This window comes from Balaenoptera borealis (assembly GCF_965194805.1).
Source record: "Balaenoptera borealis genome assembly, chromosome: 12".
NCBI classification, from domain to species: domain Eukaryota; kingdom Metazoa; phylum Chordata; class Mammalia; order Artiodactyla; family Balaenopteridae; genus Balaenoptera; species Balaenoptera borealis.
In genome coordinates this window covers 68,667,201-68,688,989 of record NC_138869.1, presented here as the reverse complement: position 1 = coordinate 68,688,989, position 21,789 = coordinate 68,667,201, and the positions used below count along the sequence as shown (strand labels likewise).

Here is a 21,789-nt window from a genome sequence, read left to right as displayed (position 1 = left end):
TCACCAATGGGAGTTGACCACCTTGCACAGGGCCAACTCACAGCACATCCGCAGGTTGGCCTGGTGCTCTGCCAGACTGGACGCCGTGCACTTGATGGGGTCCACCTCACAGTTCTCCTCAGATTCATACAGAGCACGGATGAATTCCCCTGCGGAGGTGGGGGCACAGCGGAGGGCGGTCACACTTTCAAAGGGCAGGGACAGGGGCTGCCAGGGTTTGGGGAATCTCGGAATCAGGTTGGAGGGGACTCTGGGCCCAGAAGCATCAAGCTGAGGCAGGGTGGACTTGGAGTCTGGAGTAGCTACATTTAGGGCTGGGGTGGGCATCTGGCGGGTTTGGGAAGAACACCTGTGGGTGGGCCATACCGATGGCATCCTTGAGGTATTTCTGACCAATCAGTCTCATGTACTCTTCTATGGCTTTAGTGGCAAGAGTGTTCTCGCGGAATATGAGGTGCTCCCGTTCCATGAACCGGTCCACCTCGGACATGGCCATGTCTGAAAGGAAGTCCTGGGGGCCAGGAAAAGGCAAGGGTCAGCCTCTGTCCAACCCAAGCTGATAAAGACAGACGTGCCCTACCCTTACTATCCCCGCGAGTGCGCACTCCCAGGTCACCTTGTCCTGAGGGCCCAGTACTCACCTTGGCCTTGCCCGTACTCTGCAGGATGTGAACCAGCGCGCTGGCGACCTCCTCCTTGCCCTTGACATTCAGGGCGGGCTCCAACACCGCACACAGCATCCGATAATGGTTGGTGACATACTCTGCAAACTCTTTATATAGCTCCATGGGCAGGATGCTCATTGTCTGGTAACGCGCTTTTAGCCGCACAGCCGGGCAACCTCCTTTGCCCTTGCCCCCTGAGCCACCCCCTGAGCCCCCTCCCCCTCCCGAACCCCCCATGCCCCCGGAGCCCCCACTGCCTGTCGGCAGGGTCACGGGGTACCACTGCTCTGTGAAGTGGCGCCCAGCCAGGGTGGCCACAGGCACAGTCACCAGGCCGACATAGCCCGCCTTGTCCTTCTTGCGCTTTTTGTCTGAGTCACGGTACAGGTGCAGCCGCAGGGCTCGGACGGCTGGCAGGTTGTTGAACTCGAAGTGCTCGCCCCAGAAGACGGTGTCCCCCGAGGCCGAGCGGGGCTTGGAGGTGGTGCGTGCATACAGCATATCATCCAGGCAGAGCTCGCAATAGTACCGCTTCTTGGGGGGCAGTTCCCGCGCCTCTATGATCCACAGCTTCAACACGTTGTCCACCCGGCGGCTGTTGTCCTGGCAGGGTAGGGCGGGCACGGCAGATGAAGGGGAAGGGACAGAGAGACAGAGACACCAAAAGAGGAGAGACGGTGAAAAAGCCAGACAGTCTCCGACACCAGCAATCACAGGGCTGAGAAGGCGTGTGCGGGATTAAACCGTGTCACCCCGGAATTCATATCTTATAGTCATATTAAGTGACTATAGTCACTTAAGACGTGGTCGTACTGGACAAGGGTGGCCCCTAAATCCAATGACTGGGGTCTATATGGAGAGGGAGATTTGGAGACCAGAGACACACAGAGGGGAGATGACCACATGAAGATGGAGGCAGAAAGTGCACAGATGCAGCAAGAAGTCAAGGGATGCCAGAGACTGCCGGCAACCACCAGAAGGTATGAAGGGACAAGGGAGGATTCTTCCTAGAGCTTCCGAGGGAGCAAGGCCCTGCTGACACCTTGATTTTTGACTTCCGATCTCCCGAACTGTCAGAGAATAAATTTCTGTTGTGTTAAGCAGTCCAGAGAGTGGTAATTTGTTACAGCAGCCACAGGAAACTGATACAGAGGGAGCTCATACATCAGATGACAGAATTCGTATTGAGAAAAGATTTTAAAAGCTAGAATAATAAACCCAAAATATTAAGGTGGAATTTGAACAGGAGAACTGAGGAGTCCTTCAAAGACAATCGGAAGGTAATTGCAAAAAATGCATAAATGCAGAAGGTGAGACTATATAGTTAGTGTGAAAAGGGCCTGGAGGATGACAATTGACCAGTGAGGCTCAGGTGATGCTACAGTGTGAAAAGAGCCTGGTGTTTGTACTCTGCATGGGGCAGATCACATCCAGCATCTTGGGTCTAGTTTTTAAGAAGGACATTGACAAACAAGGGTTTCCACAGAGGAGGCCAAGAGGACTGTGAGCTCACTGGAAACTGGGAAACAAAGAACAGCTCATGGAACTGGGAGCATTTCTCCTGGGAAGAGCACAAACTCATAGAATTTTTGAGCCAAAGGGACCTTAGAGATTATGTAGTTCAACACCATTCCTACCAGTCGTACAGAGAGGAAACCAAGGTCTAAAGACTCATCTACCTGACAAATCTATGTGTCCTGCAGAAACACTGCAAGCGGGGGCCAGGCGCCCACCTGTCAGGTATTAGTGGGACATCCCTGCTTGCAGGGAAGATGCACCAGAGGACTTCCAGAGCCCCATCAGTTCCGTAAGTCTATGATTTCTATGGTAGGGAAACATCATAAGGTAGAAAGAAAGGAAAAAGAAATGGAGGACTCAGAGGAAAATGAGAGTCCCCTCCTCCTCAGTCCCCTTCTCCCCTAGGCCCCCAGTTTCCCCTGCAGCTTGACCTTTGCCTTGCCCATGCTGTCTGTGTACCCTGTACTCCCAATACCTTGTTGGGTTTTACCGCCCGCTGTAGATTCTCGATCCATTTGTCCCTTTCGGCCGCAGAACGACAGGCAAAACATTTTGTTCCTGATGATGTTGTTACCTAGAGAGGGGTGTGGAGGTCAGTTGGGGCTCTAGAGGGGTGATGACTCCCAAGGACTGAGAGTCCACCACCATCTCTTCCTCCCCGGCCTATCCTCCTTTCTCCCAGCCCCAGAGGCTTCTGTTTCCTTGACGTCCCCACCTCTGCCGCTTTCTCCAGGACTCTCTGCCCTCCCCCTCCATGACCCCTGCCCTTTGGCCCTCCCCAGCCCCCTACACCCAGTACCTCAAAACAGAACTCCTGGCCCAGGATGGAGCTGTGCACTGGCTTGATAATGGAATCTTCATCCAGGTTGAGCTCCAAGGCCTCGGCCGCACTGCTAGGACTCAGCAAGGACTCGTGAGAGTGTGACTCCTTAAAGCTCTGCATCAGCCGGGCCCTGGCAGGCGGGGGTCCAGGAGGGAGAATCAGCTCCCCACTCTGCTTACACGCCCAGAGGCCTGCATCGCCAACCTGGCTCTAGGATGGAGACCTGGGGAAAGGGGCTCCTAAACCCACTTCCCACATGTACACAGACACAGACAAAAAGAAACCCAGCCTATCCCTGGGGAAGGACATGAATGATGTGAGAGACATGAGAACCCTTTAAGAAATTCCCTCCCCTCAGTCCACCACCTAAGGGGTTGTGAGGACTGGGGACACGTAGAAATATCTCAACCCAGAAAGGGACCATGGAAGAAAAAAAAAAAGAACAGGTGGGCCTTGGACACTTCTATAAGACACCTCCCCCGCCAAAACCACAGCTTCAATATAAGGGGAAAAAGGTGGGAGTAAAGAACCAGAAATACAGGGGCTTCCCTGGTGGTGCAGTGGTTAAGAATCCGCCTGCCAATGCAGGGGACACGGGTTCGAGCCCTGCTCTGGGAAGATCCCACATGCTGCGGAGCAACTAAGCCCGTGAGCCACAACTACTGAGCCCATGTGCCACAACTACTGAGTCTGCGCTCTAGAGCCTGTGCTCCGCAACAAGAGAAGCCACCACAATGAGAAGCTGGCACACCGCAATGAAGAGCAGCCCCCACTCTACGCAACTAGAGAAAGCCCGCGCACTGCAACAGCGACCCAGTGCAGCCAAAAATAAATAAATAAAATAAATAAATTTAAAAAAGAAAGAAGCAGAAGTTCAAAGATGTTGGTCTGGGCCTTGGCACACAGGTAGTGACTAAAAAGCACTTAATAAATCCAAAAATGAACGAGCTAAGAGGACAAGTTTTAGCAGAATCGGGGGAAAGAGTGAGGGAAAATCATACGAAATAGAAGAAGGATTTTGGGCAGAAGAGTGACAATGGAGATAAGGGACTGAAAGTGGGGACTGGGGAAGAACAGATAGGGCGAGAAGGAGAAAGGAGGAGGGAAAGGTGGGTGCAGAAAGACAGGATGGGAGAAGATGAGGAGAGGCCACTGGAGAGCTGGACGTGGGAACAGAGGTGGGGGACGGGGTGGGGGTGGGGGTGGGGATGAACTTGGGAAAATCAGTGCGGGAGGGCAGAAGGTGAAAGGCACTGAGGGGAGTGGAGGCCGGGACCACAGGACAGTTTGCTCAGAGAAGGCTAGGGGATGAAGAGTAGAGAGCAGTAGGGAAGCGGGAGGGGGAGCTCGGGTGTGGGAGCCTCCATGGAGCTATTTATAGCAGCCCCGTCATCTTGGGCTCTGTTGCCGTCAGCACGACGCTCCCCCGGCCCCCCGCCCCCGCGGCCAGGAATACCAGGCCCTCACACCCCCCCTCCCCAAATCCAGCTCCGGTGACATGGGAGGGGGGAGGGGAAGGTGTGACTCACCTATCCCAACCTCCCCTACCTGCCCCATCCCGGGGGCGGCCAGACGTGGGGGAAAGGAAGGACAGGGTTCTCCCTGGGGCGGGGGGGAGGGGGAAACCCAAAGAGGGACCCCAAAGAGCAGACCACAGGAGCAAACAAGATTTCCTTCAAGCCCAGCCTCGGAGACAGTGCCCTCTGGACTTCTCTGCGGGCTTCTTCCTCAGGCTTCAGTCCATGGATTAACCCTCCAACCTCCCCTCCACAGTCTGTTGACCTGCATACCCATGCCACCTCCCCTTCTCTGTCACGCTCTACGCTGCACCTTCTCTCCTCCATAATACCTGCCAGCCCCACCCCACCCTGCCACCCTTCCCTCATACCCTCTACTTGGATCACACTCTCCCCTCCTACCAACCAGCCCACCACCCCTTCCCTGGATTCCTTAAATGTTCCTCCCAGGCTCTGTCACTCCTTCTCTGTCCTTCTGTACAGCTCCTTCCATCCCAGGCTGAAGCCCATCCTTCTGTTGGTCAGAAGAGTCCATCCCTCCTTGGCTTCACCTTCACCCCCTTTCCTGCCCCGCTGCTCACCCTCTCCGGGCACCCTGCACCCCGCCCCTCTCCTGCTGCTCCTCTGTTCTGACTCCTGCCCCACCACACCTCTCAATCAATCTGAAGCCATCAAGCTCTACACTCTGAGAACCCCCACCCCTCCAACCTCACTCTGGAGGCCCCTACACTGCATCCAACTCATCCCACCCCGCTCTAGCCCACCACTCCAGGCCCTGTACCGGTCATGGTCAGCACTTCGGAAGCGAGGCAGTATCTGGCGAAAGCTGCTGGTCCGGTCAAGTTTGGGTTGTGACTTCGTACGTTTGATGGAGCTTTTTAGCCTCCGGCTCAGGAAGCCTTGCTGGGTGGGGGGGAAATGGGGATAGGTGTGGTTTGGGGTAGGGTCAGTTCTACCTCCTCACCGCTCAGCTGGTAAAGAGTCCCTGGATGAAGGTGGGATGGGGGGGAAAAGGGAAATCTCTAGAGGCGAGGAAAGGGGGATAGGAGCCCTGCTACCAGTTTGTCTTCCTGTGCTCTCACGGATGCGAGTGTACACACAAACACACACACACACACCCCAGCCTGGAGAAGGTGGGAGGGCTGGTCTGAGAAGCAGGGGGGCAGAGCCAAGAAGGGGGAAACCAAAGAGGTGGGGGCACACACACACACATACTCTCTTTCTCTCTCTCCCCTCCTTCCCCCTTTCTCATAATCCTCAGGCTCCAGCTGGGGCTGGAGGGGAGGGGACCCAGCTGAGCCACATCTGGCAGGCGCCTTCACTCACCGAGGGCCGAAAGGGTGCAGCGGGGGCGGCCTCCATGCTGTACTGCTTCCCCCCTGGGACGCTCTTCCTCCTCGAGCGACCCAAGTGGTATTCTGGAGGGGAGAAAAGGGCCGTAACGGAAGTTGGGGAGGGGGTCGCCGTTAGCCCAGGTTTCCACCCCTGGCCCCAGCACACTCGCCCACCTCCCTCTGCCCCTTAGCTCCAGCCTCACCTACCCCCCGGAAAGCAGCAGGAAGAGCAGCGGCGGCTGAGAAGCTGGCGGCGGGAAGGAGGGGGCAAGGAACCCGAGCCGGAGCCCCCGGAGGGGGACGGGGTGGGAGGCCTTAGGCCCATGACTGGGGCTGGGCCTGGCAGTCAGCAAAGGGGCATGGCTGAGAGGGTCAGTAAAACTCCAGGAATAAAGGACACCGAAGATCCACAGAACCTAGGTCCTTGGTGCCCACCCCACCAGGAAGGGGCGAGCTGGTGGGGGAAGTTGGGTTAAAGGTCATTGACCAGAGGCAGGCCTTCCTCCTCCCTCAGCTGGGCACATCTTCCACCTGGCCCCCACTCCTGGAACCCCTGTCTGTCTGGAGGGCCAGAGCTACCTCCCATGACCCCCTCCCTGGACTGGAGGGGGAAGTCTTGGAAGGGACCTGTGAGGAGTGGAAGCGGAAAAAGCCTGGGGACAGAAAATTCAAGGAAGGGGTGGGGGGGAGGGGAGAAGGGGCTGGTTCCACGTGCACTGCAGTGGCAGGGACTCAGAAGTGAAGGGGGGAAGGGGAAAAGAGAAGAATGCAGGGGAACGGGCGGGGAGTGGGGAAGATGGGCAGTGGGGACTCGGGGGACTCCCAAGTGAGGGCAGGGAGAGGAGGAGGAGGGGAGATGAATGCCGATGAAGCTCAGACTGCTCAGAGTCAAGAAGGGTGGCAGCTGGGAGGAGGGAAGCTGAGGCTCTGCTGCCAGGGAATTTAGAGGGGCCAAGTGGCTAGAGGAGAATGAAAGTGGGGGGATGCCAAGCTCGGGCTCCAGCTCCAGAATGGCTGCCCAGGCCTGGGCTCCCCCCTCAGCCCCACAGTCACCACTGCAGCCAATGGGGGGGCAGGTGCTGCATCAGGGGCGGGGCTACCGTCTCCATGGCAACAAGAAGCTACATGCTGGGGGGGCTGGACCGGAAGAGCTGCCTGTTAACCCTCTAGTTTCCAAAACAAGGGAGGGCCACAGCTACACATTCACTGTCGGCTTCCTGAATTGCAAATCTCCTGCAAATTGCCCTAGAATCAGTCTCCAGCTTCCCTAGGCCTCTAAAGCCTGGGTGTTAGGAGATGTGCACACAAAAATGTGGCTCCCATGACACAGGAACCCTTGTCAGTCCCTCAGGAACACATGTGTAAAGCACAAAAACATGCACCGAGCTGTGGGGGGTACATGCACATAAGACCCATGATACAAAAAATAAAAAGGGATCTAGGTGCTTATGAGACATACAGGCAACTGTGAGCATGGGGGGTGCCACGGGTCCACATTCTGAGACCCTGGGGCCCACATACCCCACAGGATACATGCTTAGACATATGTGAGCACTGCAACAGGGGAGTACATACTTGGACCCAGACACTCACATGAGAGCTGCTAGTGTGGATGTGGGGCCCGAGTCCCTTGGGCAGTCATGTGGGCAGCACGTTACAGAAGGGGACATTTAACCCAGAGACACACACAGGGCCCCCACACAGGGGAAGCCACTTTAACCTCTAAAACACATGTTTGAGTATACCATGATCCTGACCACATCAAGGTATCCCCGTATCCCCAAAGCACAAATATCCTTCATTCACATGAAAAGTACAACCACAACCACTGTCTCAGGACAACCCCTTCTTCTCCCCCAGCCCTTCCCTGACTCCAACACATGAATCCGTGGTTGCTACCAGAATACAGACAGACCAAGGAGCAAACGTGTTAATTACCCTTCTGTTACACACTCAACAATGCATCTAAGGGTTCAGAATATCTCCTTCTTAGTCTTTGCCTTTCTCAGGTCTAGCTGCCTGTCTCACGCCATGCAATGTAGCTCAAGCCACTATTTTCATATGCAAGCTCCTGTAATAAAGGCAGAAAGTCTAACTTCAAATCCACTAAAATTCCATTTTGGAACTAAAGAATTAACAGAAGGAGAACGGATTTGCTAATTGGTTTGCTTGGTTCTTGAAGTAATACAACCTTATACATACAACCAAGCACTAAGATCCATGAACTCACATATAAGTCAGAGGTACACGGAGGCCACATACACATACACTTACAAAGACCCTCACTGCCACAGTGAAAAGAAGAGCAGAAACACAGAGGGGAAAGGGGCGGAGTGACAGAATCACAGGACATCCTGTTATTAGTGCTGCATGCAGTGACATGTGCAGAAAACAGGCACACGCCCATGTCCACACACAGAGCAAACCTGATAAGCATACACCACGATCCTGGGTCTCCATGTCCCATCCCTGCACAATGTATACACGCATGCACACGCATAACAGCCACCTACACAGACCCATAACACAGGCATTGTGCACACACCCACACATGTACACACCCTGTATACACATACAATTGCACTCACACACACACACACACACACACACACAGCGAGGGCTTAGACTCCTGCCTCTCCAACCTCTCTAATTTTGCCATCACCCACAGAATCTCCCCCTGCCATCCAATCCCCCAAATCCCTAACCTTCCCTTTGGCCTTTCCTCCCTGTCACACCCAGCTGGCAGCTCTCAAGGGGAGCCACAAAGGGAGGCTGCCAAAGCAGGTGGAGGAACAGAGTTGGACAGAGAGCAGAGAAACGAGGGGCAAACTCTGTGCTGGGAACAGGAACCTCTAACAGCAGTTCCTGCCGTGCCAGGCCTCACTGTGAGCCAGCCTCTATGATGGCCTCCCCTGATCCAACCAAGCCTGATCCTACACGGCCTACACAAATCCCAACCCCGTCTTGCCCTTTCTCCTCTGAGATCACTTTACCGAAGGCCTGACTCTCTCCGCCCCACAAGCTGTCTCCCCAGCTTCCAGGCCCCTTCTCTGCTGTCTCCAACCAGTTCCCCATCTTAAAACCTCTTCTCCTCTCTCCTCTCTTCTAAATCTGGCTCCACTATCTCCCACCTTCCCAGCTATTCTCCAGCTATTCTCTCTCCCAGGCTCTCTCTCCTCTCCAAGCCTCTCTCATTCCCCCTCTCCCCCAACTCCCCACTTTTCCTCTTTACCCCGCTCTTTCCCTTTTCAGCTTTTCTGTCCCCACTCCCTAACCGAGCAGGGGCTCACACCTGCTAGCCCAAAGGTGTTTCATACATGGTAGGATTCCAAGGAACACACTCACACACTTACTCTCTCCCCCCACTTGCACACCACCCACATCCAGACACGCCCTGGACACCCATGCTGGGATTGACACAGATACCCAGGCCAATGATGGAACACACATGCAAAGACACACACTTGCCACCAGGGACACAGAAAATCCTTCTCATGCAGCCACACATCCCCACACACAGGAGGCTGATAGGAGGTGAGCCCCAGCAAGGAACATGCATTCTCAGGGTCAGAGGTGACAGGTACCAATATGGCCAAAAGCTGCCCCACAAGCCAGTGGTCAGCCCAGCAGCCCCCTAAGGCAAGAGGGGCAGAGAAGCCGGCAGAGGCAGGATACGACAGGACAGACTTGAAAACCGCTGGCTGCACATGTGTGCACGAGGAACTGGGCCCCCGTGTGCACATGGCACCAACACACAAGGGACACGAGCCTGGACAGCGACACACACGCGGACACCCGGGCTGCCACCTCCACCGAGGGTCTCCAAGACCACCCCACACCGGCCGCCCCCGCGCGCTCGAGACCCTGGCCCCACGAGGCCTGTCCCCGACCCCCCGACCTCCGCTGTCCCCCTCCAGTTACCATAACTCCCCCCACTCGGAAGATGCAGCGAGAACATGCGGAGGGAGCAGCTGCCGCCGCCGCCGCCGCCGCCGCCGCCGCCGCCGCCGCCGCCGCGGCCTCCCCACCCCCCTCCCGGCGCCCACGCACACACGCGCCCCCGCCCCCAAGAGCGCGGCGCCCCCCCACGCGAGCGCTCCTCGTCCGCCCGGCCCCGCCCTTACCTCGCACCGCCCCCCGGGGGGATCGGGGGGGGGGTGTCCCCGGTGGGGGAGGGGCCCCGCCCCTGCGCGGGGGAGGGGCGGGGTGCAGCGGTAGAGGGGGCGGCGCGGCCCGGCTCGCGCCGCCCGGCGCGGTGGGGGCGGCGGCGGGGCCCGGGACGGCCGGGACGGCCGAGCGGTGACGGCCGCGGGAACGGCTCCCTCCGCCGCCGCTGCCGCCGTTGCCCGGGCCCCGCCGCCGTTGCTAGGCGACCGCTGCTGCCGTGGCCGCCTCTGTCACGAGCCCCGTCGCCCGGAGACAGCGCGAGAGAGACGCGGGAGGGGGACGAGGGGACCCCCAAAACCAACCGGGCCTCCCACCATCCTCCTGAGCAGGACCCCCCATCAAAACCTCGGAGGGAACGAGGGGCGGCGGCTCCACCCAGCAGAGGAGGAGCCCTGGATGCCGATGCCCCTCAAAGGTCCGGCGACCTCTCCTGGGCTCAAGAGTCCACAGCCTCTGCACAGACCTTCTCAGACCCAGGTCCCCAGGGCCCCAAAGACTCCTATGTTCCCTGCAGCACATCCTCCATGCCCTTTACACATTCCACGTCCACCTGAGACCCCCAAACGTTCACCAGCTATCAACTCTTTCGCTAAACCCTCCCCCTAAATATATATACCCCTGGACCCCCTCCCAACCCCTATTGAACCTCCAACACAAACACCTCCACATACCGTCCTCCAACTCCAAACACACATGGGTGCCCTCCCCCTAAACACACAGGAGACCCACACCAGAGACCCCAGACCTGAGGACTGAGGGTAAGGAGAAAGAAGGGGAATATGTGGGCTGAGACGCCAACCACTGGATATATGATAAACATGCTCCACAAGCATGTGACCATTCTGGCCTCGACACACAGGTATGCACACATGTACACAAACCTTTCCCAGACATGGACATGACTGACTCTCTCTCTCACACACACACACAGATGTGACAGACATCACACACATTCTCTGTACACACTCCACCACCACCACCTGGCTTTGCCTCACAGAGATGTGCTACCCACACACCCCCATGGTCAGAAGTTTCCATGACAATGACACACACCCCTGGCCACCCATCCACCCAGGGTCCCAGAGCTGTCCCCCAAGGGCAGTAAGGCCTGGGCCTATGAGAAGAGGGCTGAAGGGAGCCAAGGGATGGAGACAGGCCACTGGCTCTCTCCAAGGAAGAGAAACTGGAAGCCTGGTTCCCTGAGGGGAGGGGTAGCTGGTGGAAGAAAGGGGTCACAAGGGGTTGAGGGGATGAAGGACCTGGACCCTTGGTCATGGAAGGGGAACAGAGTGGTAGGGGGCAGTGACAAGGGGGCTTCCGGGGGCTGAGGGCGTCTCTCTGCACCTTGGCTGCAGATCTCTGTTCTCTGCCTTCATCTCCCCTCACTGTTCCCATGGAAACCTTTTAAGCGAACTTCTCAGGAAGACAAAAATCTTTTTTTAAATGACTAAAGAGGGGGGTGGAGGGGGGGCAGAAAGAGGGAGGGAGGGGAAGAGACAGATGGAGAGAGGGAGAGTTGGAGAGACAGACTGAGCACATAGCTCCACAGACAGGCAGAAAGGAGATGAGATGGGGGTCTGATGGAGATCCACCGGGAGCAGAGGGGAGAGGCAGAGGAATCAAGAGGGATAGAGAAAATAAAGAAATCGGGGAGGAAAGAGAAAGAAGGTGACAGAATTGCAGAAAACAGAAACAGCTGATGAGAAGAGGGGAAAAGGGGAAAGAAAACAGGGAGGGTCCACAGGCCAGAAGGTCTGGAAGAAGAATTAGGAGCGTGGGGGTGGGGCAGAGGTCTGGGGGCCGGGCAGGAACTAGGTCATTCTTTCCAAGATCCCAGACCTGCGGCTGGGAGGGGCAGGGGACACTCGGACAGGAAGCTAAAGATCTAAGGAGACTATTTTTGCAAGCACCGGGGAAAGAGTCAAACTTCGCTGCTGGAGAGGAAAAAGGGAGCGAAACAGCAAGGACCGCTGGGGCCTCTCACCCACAGCCTCCGTCCCGCTCAGATCCCAGAGGAGGGCGCCTGCTCCGCCCAGGTTCCCACTCGCAGAATTCGAGACTTTGTCTCCGCCTCCTCCCGGCCCCTGACAGCTCCCTCGGTTCCCGGACTCCCCCTCCCCTGCAACCCTGTCCACCTTCAGCCCTCTCCCCGCGACTGTCCGGGGCACGAGAGCCTGCTCGAGCCTGCTCGGCCGCCGTACCATGCTCGCCGTGGGGCCGCCCCTCCACCGGCACGGAGACTGTGCGTCTCAGCAGTTTGTTGCGACTGGACTCGCTCCTCCGGTCCCGGATCAGAAGGGGGTGTATCTAGGGGATGCGGGGGGGATGGGGTGTCAGACCTCCCTGGCCCAGGCCGTCCCTCCTCTTTCCCTCCCCCACCAAGGAAGGATGAGCCTGCCTTTCCACCAGGCCTGACCACCTTCTGCCCCCGCCCCTCTATACTCTTTAAGTGTCTCGGGATGAGTGGATTTCTCGATTTCTCGTTCCCTTCTCCCTCCGAGTCTGTCTCCCTCATTCCCTCCCGTCCCACCCTCCTCTTTTCTTCCACCATTTCTTTTGAAACACCCTCCAGGGAATTCCCGCAACCCCTCTGGCCTTCGCTGCTCCCTGAATCCACTTTCCCCTTGACCTTCAGTTCCTCCATTCTCCCTGTTTTCCTCCCAACCTCCCACCTCCCTCACCCCCTTCCCTCCCTCCGTGGCTGTCACGGGGGTAGCAGAAGCTGCATTTATAATCAGAATCCACAGCTTGTCTCCCTCCCACGGCCAGGCTTGCGGCCAGAATGGGACCCAACGTCCCCACCCCCCAGAGGGCTTGGTCACCTCCCCCCACCCTTCATCTCCTTCCATCGCCCCCCACTCAGCCTCTCTCACTTCCCTTTAGCCATCACCTCTCCCTAAGCCTCATCCCCAACTCGCCCTTGCCACCTCCTTCCTAACCTCCCCCTCTCCACCCCTCCAAGAACCACCCACCCCACTAGTCCCCAGCCCAGGCTCCACAACTCAGCCAATTCCAGCTCCCTGTGGCCCTACACTCTGTCATTTCCCACTCCCCCCCTCCGCACCCTTCCTATTTCAGTCTCTGGCCACTGGTCCCCTGGACCTGTCTGTCCCCATCTCTGTCATTCCTTCATCCCCCCACCCACTGTCCTCCCTCTTCATCCTCACACAGTCTCCAGTTTCCCCAGTTCATCCTACAGACCTCAAATCCTTGGTCAAGACCGGTGACCACTAGTGAATCACTCAAATGCCCCCCAGTGCCTAAAACTTGACTCCCCAAACCACCTCTCCCTTGAGTCACCGTGTCCTCCCCTGGACACTTGGACTTGACTCTGTGCCTTGGAAGCTCTCTACCCAGCCATCTCTCCACACTCACTTGCCCCCCAGATCCCTTGAAACCCTGGTTAACCTCAACTCCAGTTCTAACCCTGCCTCGCTACACACTCCCTGACAGCTTTCGGGGCACATCTCTCACCACCCCTCTGGTCTTGCAGGCTGCCCTATCACTCTCTAAAGCTGGTCCCCAAATCACCCCCACTCCCAATCACACCTCTGGGCGTCCACCCTTCATATTCACTTCTTGTTTCCTCTGATGGACCCTCCACTGCTGACCCGGCTCCAAAATCAGAACCCACACTCTAATCACCCTGCATGGCCGCCACCTCCCACAAGGATGCTCTGTTCATTTCACATCTTTCACTCTGGCTAGTCCCTGCCCCTATCCCACTCTTACTCCTTTAGACAACTTCCCATACTCCCAGTTCCCCTCACCCCAGGCATCTCTTCCCTTATATTCCTTCCCCATGTCCCTGGTGAAAGCCCTCCCAGTGTCTCTCTAAACCCTGATCTCAGCCTTCCCCATCTTCACCGCCAACCACACCCAGGCCTACTGACCTCTGTCATCTCTCCTGGTACCCTGCAGCCCCTTCCCAGTTTCCCCACTCAGAGACCCCACTCTCTGAGTCCTGTACTCTGCCCCACGCCAGGGAAAGGACGGGGAGTGGTCAGTGATGGGGCTTACTGAGTGGGGGGAGAGGAGAGGGTCCCGAGGATTGCTTTGGAGACAATCCCTCCAAAGTGATCCCCATGTCTTTACCCCTCCTCCAAGCCCCTTAGTTTCCCTTTCCTAGCCTAACCTATCCCACAATATGAGCAGGGTGAAACAGGAGGCACCCACAAATCTTTAGAACCATATCTCCTCCCCATCACTGTACATGGCCCTCAAAGACCCCCTGGCCAAGGGGAGAGAACACCAGCCCCTTCTGACATCCCAACCCCAATCTCAGTGGCCACCCTCCTCCCACCACTTGCCAGTGTTTCTCTCTTTGCCTTCTATGTGTCTCGCGTCCCTTCGCTAATGAGGATTCTCCCCATCCTTCTCTCCACATTTTCCCACACTACCCAGAGGTCTTTTCCCAGCCTTCCCACCCTGCTCACCTCGTCCTCATCCAGCATGAGAAGCTGGTTCCCCGAGATGATGCAGAACCGAGGGTTCCAACCAGGACGATCATATGGGGAATGAACGTATTGGGTTCGGTGCATAGGGGGTCCCCGTACATCTAGGGGGCAGAGACACACAGAAACGGTAAGGGAGGCTCTATGTATTTGGGAGACAGAGGTGTCTAAAATGGCAAGAAGAGAGTCCATAAAGGGGCAGAAGGGGAACCCACCCGCCTAGAGGAGATCACAGATGGGGGTGAGGCCCTCGGTAACTTTACAGGAATAGAAGATAAGCTTCTCTATCTGGGGAAAAAGAGGTGAGGGGAATCACATCACAGGGGGCTCTGGAGACTTGGCAGAAGAAATACAGAGGAGTGGTTCAGAGAGGGGAATTATATCATGACAGAGAAGGTACAAGTTTGGAGGCAGAGAAAGGTGAAGGAGCTCTCCAACCACTTCAGAAAAATAAAAAGGTGGAGGGTGCAGCAAAACTGGCAGAAGAAAAACACAGGGAGGTTGGTGGCAAGTGTCTGGGAAGAGGGAAGGCATCCAGATAGCTGCAGAAGACAAGGATTTGGACGTGGCACCACCCATCTGCAAGGGAGTAAGAGGAAGACTACAGAGCTGTGGGAAAGAAGGATGGGGATGTAGGGACATTTGGGTCATGAGACTCTGAGAGCTAAATGTCTGGAAGAGAGAGGGAGTGAGGGAACTTACCTGTTCCCAGAGTCAGAGTCATGAGAGGGCCTCCCCTCCTGCCTCTCCTCTTTCCTCCACTCCCTCCTCCCCTAGCCCAACCCTGCTCATCCTTTGGGGAAAGATCTGGTTCTGCTAGTGGTGGTGGGGAGTATGGGTCTTGTAGGCATCTGGCTGTGGAGGGGATGGGGAGTGAGGAGGTAGGAAATATGCTGTTTGAATGAATACTGAATTGATGTCTTCCCCTACTCCATGCCCGGAGGTCGGAGGTCGAAGATTCAATACTGTCCCCCTATGCCACCCCCTCCCCCCCGCCCCCCCCCACCCCCGGCCACGTCTCCACGGACAGGATGGGAGCCAACTCTACAAGTTAGGAACCTCTCCCCAAGGCTCGGTAAGGAGCTTGAGGAAGAAAGAGGGGAGGGAAGAATGGAAGATCCAGGCATGTGACTTAGAGCGGGTCTCCCAAGACTAAAGCTGGGGTTGGGGACAAAACTTCTAAAACAGAAGAACAGTAGACTAAGGGTCACCCCTGCTCAGAGAGCCCCCCCGACCCAGGGTCCCCCTTCCCCAACTTTGCTGTTCTTCTTCCCATGCCGCCATCCCTGCAAACTGCTTCCCCTTTAAACCCCAATGCCACACACCATCACAGGGACGTAGGGGACAGGCCCTATAGAAGACAGAAATCAAATTGGTGACATCAAAGTGATAGAAAATAGGCTTAAGGAATCAGAGTCAGAGTTTAGAGGAAGAAAAATCCTGTTACCTTTACAGGATAATTAATCATGGGTATATTGCAGGAAAAGAACTGGTCTTTGAACTTCATTCCAACTGAAAGCTCTGAATAGGAGTTTTGAAAAATCTAGCCCCTTTCTGTCTATAAACGTGTTTCAAATTTACCCAATCTGCAGGTCAGAGTCAGAGATGAACCCCAAGAATACAGGTATCTAGAAACCCCAATACTTTGAAATTCTCACTATCTCAATGCCACCTCAGAGATTCTAACCAATACCCTCTAGATACAGAGATTACCAAAACCCAGGCTCTGGGACTGCAGACACTGCAGGAAACATGCCCACTGCAATCAGACCCTGAGGACCCCCAGAGGAGACATCTGTTGATACATATCATCATTACGGGAGGGACTGGTTCAGGCTGCAGCCACAGGGAAGCAGGTTAGACTTCAGGGGACACATTCCGGGAGCGGGGAAGGACATGGGGAACTTAGCTTAGGAGCAACTCTGGAAATACACACACACAAATATTGTCTGGACTTAAGTAAGGATGATTCTGGGAAGCAGATGCAAGAGACAGAAACACAGTTGAGAAAGGGGAAAGATTTACTAGGATGAGCAATTCCACGGGGCTCAGATGGGGATCTCTTGTAGGTCCTGTTCCAACCACCAAAACCTGTGTCTTTGCTCCCCAAATCTCCAACACCCCAGGAAGTAGAGGGGCCAAGAAAAGAGGAATGGGTGATAAGAGCTGGGGTCTTAGGGGAAAGTGAGTAGGCACAGACTAGTGGTGATAAGATGGGGAATGGGGTGGGGAAGAGAGGATGGGGTGGAGAAGAAATAACAAGGATGGATCTAAGAGAAAAGGAGACAGGAATGATGGTAAATCTTTAGGGACAGGGAATATACCAGAAGGGCCCAAATGGACATGGGGCAGAGGAAATGAGGTGGACCTCACAGGAGTACTAGGACAAGGGGGTCAAGAAGGAGGGGGCAAAGAGGTGGTAGAGATATAAGGGAGCTACCAGATAGAAGTGAGGGAGAAAGAGAATGGACACCAGAGAAGGGACTGATATAGGGGAAGGACAGAAGGGGGACTCATATAAGGAACGGACACCATATGGGGGGAAAGATATAGGTGATGGACACCAGAGGAGGGAGGGGGAATGGAAATAAGGATTGGAGGTGGGGGAGGGGGGTAAAAGTGGTGAAGTAAAGGAAATGGATAAGACCCCAGGAATTACATTTCAACGGTCAAGGGACTTGATGAGGGTCAGAGTGTGGGGCAGGGTCCTAACCCACCCCCTACTCCCATCACTCAGTCTTACTTGTATTGCCCACCCCCCCCCCCAACAAACACACACTGAATTTGGCCCTCCCCCTGCCCTGGTCTCTCCTCCCCCAACCCATTCCCCATTCTCTCTCTCCTCTCTTCCCTCCATCTGGACCCTCCATTCCTCTTCCCCCCTCCCCCCACTGCCTCCTTCTCTCTCCATCTGGCCCCTTCTTCTCTCCCTCCATCTCCTGTCTTTTTCTACCCCCTACCATACTCTGAGCCCCCCACCATATTCTACCCCCCATCTTCTTGGCTTCTGTTTTCACCCCTATGTTTTCATTTTCTTCATTTTCCCCTCCTAGCCCCTCTCCTAAAACTCTGTCCTTCTATTTCCTTGATATTTTCCTCATCTCTCAGCTCCCACCTCCAAATTATTTCTGCAGCTCTTCCCCCAACCCTGTCCTTCTATCTTCCCACCCTTTCTGGCGATCTCTTTCCCCTTCATCATTTTCCCCTCAGCCCCCCTTCAAGGCCTGTTTCTTGGCCCCTCCGGCCCCTATCTACCCCTATTCTCTGACCTCCAATCCCTCCTTCCCCATTGCTCCCATCCCCGCCTTCCCGGTCCTCCTCTCCCCTTCCATTTCAGCTGCTCCCCTCCCTGGCCCCAGCTCTGCCCAGCCCCCCCCGCCCCTCCCCCCTTCTCCCCCCCCAACTGGCCCTCCCCCTCCCCTCACCACCGTACCTCTGAAGGGGGCATAGGACATCGCGGGGATGCTCCCCCGATGGATGGAGGCGCGAGACCTGCTCATCAGGCCTGGGGGGGAGGGGGCGGGGGGGCCGGGGGAGAAAGAGAGGAGAGAAAGAGGGGGAGAGAGAGGGGGAGAAGGAGGAGGAGGTGGAGGAGGAGGAGGAGAGAGGAGCGGAGAGGAGCAGAGAGGAGCAGAGAGGAGGAGAGAGGAGGAGGAGGAGGAGAATAGGAGCCAACGGCAGCAGCGGCAGCAGGGAGAGGGAGAGGGAGAGAGAGAGAGGGGGGGGCGGGGGAGCGAGCAAGAGAGGAAAGAGCAGGAGGAGGAGGAGGAGGAGAGAGTCTCTGCAGCCCCCACCCCTACTCAGTGAGAACCAGAGAGGGAGAGACCCCTGACTCAAAAACACACCAGAGAGAGAGCAGTTCTAAAGATGCAGACCCCAGACCCTGAGATGGGGAGACCCCAGACCCACAGAGAAAGATACCTTGCCACCTGGGGTGGTGGGAGGGCGGGGGATAATCTGAGGCACAAACCCAAAGTCTAGAGAAAAAGAGACCCCAGTCTCAGAAAAAAGACCTCAGACCCCCCCGCCCCCCACTCTGAGAGATGGGTCAAAGGTCAAAATCTGAGCATCCAGTCTCTAAAAGGTTCTCCACAGCCACAGAAATCTTAGACTCAAGACTCAGACGGTGATCTCAGGGACTGAGACCTAAGAACTAGACTCAAAGAAATAGATGAGACCCAGATTCAGAAAGAACCCAGACCTAGAATTAGGTCTTTGAGAACTCAGACCCAGAGAGAGATATGAGACCCCAGACTTAGATCTCAGAGAAAAGAAACTGCAGACTCGGAGACTGACAACTCGAGAGACACAGAAACTCCAGACCCTGGGGGCGGTGGGGGCGGGGCCAGAAGAGACACTCAGCTAGCCCGGAGATGCAGAACTCAGAGACCCCAGACTCATAAAGAAGAGTTTCTAAGATCTCTGAGAGAGGGTGATCGCGGACCCAGAAACCCCCTAAACAAAAACCAAGGAAACTCAGTCCTGAGAAAGATGCCAATGCAAATACTGAAAGACCCCACAGAGATCTATCTCAGAGACAAACTCCAAACCCAAAGACAGAGATCTCAGGGAGACCCCAGCCCCAGAGAGGCAGGCATGAGAGAACTCAGCCTGGGAAATGCCCAGTCATACCCACAGAGCAGACCAGAGACCCCAGACCTAGGAGGGAGGGGGAATACTGGGTAGGGGGTGACGCAGAGCGTTTTTCTCCCTGCCTCCTCCCACCTATTTCTCCTCTCATTGGCCCCTGTCTCCATTTTTGGGTCACAGGATGTGCTTGGGCCCCAGGGAGGTTATGTAGGACAGGTCCTGGCTCCTAGGGGGATGGGTTAAGGGAAGGAGACCCAAGACTGAGAAGTAGACCTGTCCCGGAGAGTGAAACAGCAAGGGGATAAGGGACAAAAGAACCATCACTACTTCCTGGTGTCCTCTCCATATCCCCAACCTGCAGCCCTTCCTCCACACCCCATACCGATTCACCAGTCTGTCTCCAGCTTTGGGGTTTCAGTTAAGAGAGCTGAGCGCCCTCAGCCCCATTTTAATCATCTTCTATCCCATTTACAGGGTCTCACTCTGTCCTTTTTTTAAAATGCATCTTTCCTCACCTAGGCATGGTCTTGCCATGCCGTGTCTGCCTAATCACTCCCCCCTACCCAGGGACAGCTGCCAGGGACAGCTGGTTCCTCAGGTAATACTTGTGCATTCCCCAATTCAGGCATCTGTCACTCCTAACCAAAATGGCAGGGGGCGTTCTCTCCACCCCCTGAGGTTCAATCTCCTAAGACCCTCCCACTCCTTAAGGCCTCGGGAACAGTTTAGGGGCTGTTACTAGGCACATTCTGGGGTTTAAGGATGACTCCCCACTCCACAACCTGACGCATCGACTCTGCGGGGTCTCCAGACCCCCTTTCCTTGCGCCAGGTCTCTCATCACGTGGCCTGCGAGGCTGTCCCGCGATTGGTCTCTTCGCGTAGCTCATTGAGGTACCGCCGCCTGAGGGGACCAGCCCCCTCACGTGACAGTGGAACGCCGCTGCAGCTCTCCTCAGCCTGCAATAGGCCGTTTCCGGTTTACACGGAAACGGGTGTCCCATTTCCGTGCACGTCTGCAGATCCGTTTGTTGATTGGTTGGATCCCTCTTCGCCCCTCCCTCACTAGGAGGCGGGACAAACTGGGCCACGTGAGGGCAAGGATTGGCTGGCTCTGGGGGTTAGGGCGGTCCGGCTTCTACTGTCACGTGGCCAGCGCTGTTTTCTTATCACGTGGCTGCTGCCCAGGTAAGAAGAGGCCGCTCTTCCTAGCTTTGGGGCCCTTTCTCGGCGTAACGTGTGGCCTTTGATATTCAACTCTCCTCTACCAGCATAGGCTGCATGAGGGGGGGGCGGGCTCCCGCATTCCTGCTCGGCGGAGGGGTGAGTGACCGGCCCCGCCTCTTCCGGTCCTCGAAGCTTCGACCACCACCCGCACCCCAAATCCCAGAGGTTGGCCTGGAGGAGGTAGTGAAAACCGAGTCTTTGTCTTAATTTTCCAAGTTTCTCTCTCAGCTTCAGGGACCTTTTCCTTCGGGGTGCAGAAGAGGGAAGGCAGAGCCTGAGTGTCTATCCACGCAAAGGGTTCCCGGGGTGCAACTTCCTGGGGTATTTATGGGGAGACACAGAATTCACCTCCTGCTCTCAGGCCGCTCTGCTCCTCTCGCTTCTTTGGATGCCGGCCCTGCTGCCTGTAGTCTACCGCCTTCTGTTGCTACCCCGAGCCCTCCTGTCCATGGCTTCAGGAAGCCCCCCGTCCCAGCCCTCGCCGGCCTCGGGCTCCGCCTATGTTGCCGGCTCGGTCTCTGCAGCCTTTGTCACCTGCCCCAACGAGAAGGTCGCCAAGGAGATCGCCAGGTGGGGACCTCAGTGTGGAGCGAGGAAGGATGCTTAGGAAGGGAGAGTTGGAGGTGGGGGAGAAGAGTGTCCTCCCGCTGCTTCCTGCCTGTCTCTGGGCTGCCAGTGCAAAAATCCGGGTCACGGGGTCTCTAAATGGGGCTGTCTCTTCACCTTCAGGGCTGTGGTGGAGAAGCACCTGGCAGCTTGCGTCAACCTCATTCCTCAGATTACATCCATGTGAGTCATAGAAGTTGGGGGGTTAACCTACCTTTCGGGTCTGACTGGCAGTCTTTTTTCCTTTGGGGAAATCTTTGCTGCCACAACGCTCTCTTCCTGACCTTTTCAGCTATGAGTGGAAAGGAAAGATTGAGGAGGACAGTGAAGTGCTGATGGTGAGAAACGTTCCCTCACCCAACAAAAACTTAATTCCCTGACCACTTACTTTGATCCCCGTCCCTCGTCTGAGATCCTGAAATCAATTTCACCCTTTGATTCAACTGTCTTCCCCCCCTTAGATGATTAAGACCCAAAGTTCCTTGGTTCCAGCTTTGACAGATTTTGTTCGGTGAGGACTTTATGGGTAGAGGTGAGGGTGTGTCCTGTGGGGTGAGACTTGCTGGGCAGTCTGAGGGGGTGGGCTCCTTCGGGTAAATCTTTGAGTGATCCCCCATCTTTTTCCCAGTTCTGTGCACCCTTACGAAGTGGCCGAGGTGATTGCATTGCCTGTGGAACAGGGGAACTCCCCGTACCTGCATTGGGTGCGCCAGGTTACAGGGTCAGTTCCTGAGTCCGGCACAGCCCCACCGTGATGAGCCTTTGTTTTTGCCACGTTCCCTTCATATACTTCAGTGCCCCCAGCCTTCCAGGTGATGACCGGACCCTTAATAAAGCTTTAGTTCTGTCATTTTCCTTTTTCCTTGTCAAAAAGTGAATTTGGTTGGGA

At 56.0% G+C, this 21,789-nt stretch overlaps 3 protein-coding genes across 17 annotated transcripts in view; 1 reads left to right on the top strand and 2 right to left on the bottom strand.

Annotated features, from left to right (window-relative positions):
• SYNGAP1 (synaptic Ras GTPase activating protein 1) overlaps nt 1-18,019 on the bottom strand; it is a gene marked incomplete at its 3' end in the record, with an annotated part of 31,465 nt that extends 13,446 nt beyond the window's left edge. For 5 of the 11 annotated variants that reach the window (XR_014232342.1, XM_082345616.1, XM_082345620.1 and 2 more), the window contains exons 1-9: nt 14,461-15,424; nt 12,226-12,331; nt 5,850-5,941; nt 5,305-5,426; nt 2,983-3,136; nt 2,659-2,757; nt 642-1,268; nt 367-511; nt 5-149 (exon numbers count right to left, since the gene is read on the bottom strand). Coding sequence is in view for 7 of the 11 variants with exons in the window: in XM_082345616.1 (XP_082201742.1) it covers nt 5-149; nt 367-511; nt 642-1,268; nt 2,659-2,757; nt 2,983-3,136; nt 5,305-5,426; nt 5,850-5,941; nt 12,226-12,331; nt 14,461-14,670 (1,700 nt within the window). Of the gene's footprint in view, nt 1-4; nt 150-366; nt 512-641; nt 1,269-2,658; nt 2,758-2,982; nt 3,137-5,304; nt 5,427-5,849; nt 5,942-12,225; nt 12,332-14,460; nt 15,425-17,911 lie in introns of those variants that run through there. The other 6 variants (XR_014232341.1, XM_082345618.1, XM_082345619.1 and 3 more) reach the window with 2 other exon arrangements.
• KIFC1 (kinesin family member C1) overlaps nt 7,822-21,789 on the bottom strand; it is a 34,450-nt gene continuing 20,482 nt past the window's right edge. For both annotated transcript variants that reach the window (XM_082345621.1, XM_082345622.1), the window contains exon 12: nt 7,822-8,466. The gene's annotated coding sequence lies outside the window, so the exon portion shown is untranslated. The remainder of the gene's footprint in view (nt 8,467-21,789) is intronic.
• On the top strand, nt 20,140-21,750 carry CUTA (cutA divalent cation tolerance homolog). 4 transcript variants are annotated; one of them, XM_082345636.1, is made up of 6 exons: nt 20,140-20,255; nt 20,656-20,864; nt 21,024-21,083; nt 21,193-21,238; nt 21,362-21,411; nt 21,529-21,750. In XM_082345636.1, exons 2-6 carry the CDS (start codon nt 20,683-20,685, stop codon nt 21,653-21,655), a joined length of 465 nt encoding a protein of 154 aa, XP_082201762.1. In that variant the 5' UTR covers nt 20,140-20,255; nt 20,656-20,682; the 3' UTR covers nt 21,656-21,750. The 4 variants fall into 4 exon arrangements, with proteins under 4 accessions (XP_082201762.1, XP_082201760.1, XP_082201759.1 ...); XM_082345634.1 differs by having other exon boundaries at nt 20,253-20,390; XM_082345633.1 differs by lacking the exon at nt 20,140-20,255 and adding an exon at nt 20,262-20,474.

Excerpts from the sequence above, each read along its gene's own strand:
- CUTA (XM_082345633.1), top strand. The coding sequence starts at position 20,349 with ATGAGGGGGGGGCGGGCTCCCGCATTCCTGCTCGGCGGAGGGGTGAGT. Across the intron at positions 20,475-20,655 it reads CAGAGGTTGGCCTGGAGGAG|GCCGCTCTGCTCCTCTCGCT; the intron begins GTAGTGAAAACC and ends TCCTGCTCTCAG. Across the intron at positions 21,239-21,361 it reads AGGACAGTGAAGTGCTGATG|ATGATTAAGACCCAAAGTTC; the intron begins GTGAGAAACGTT and ends TCCCCCCCTTAG.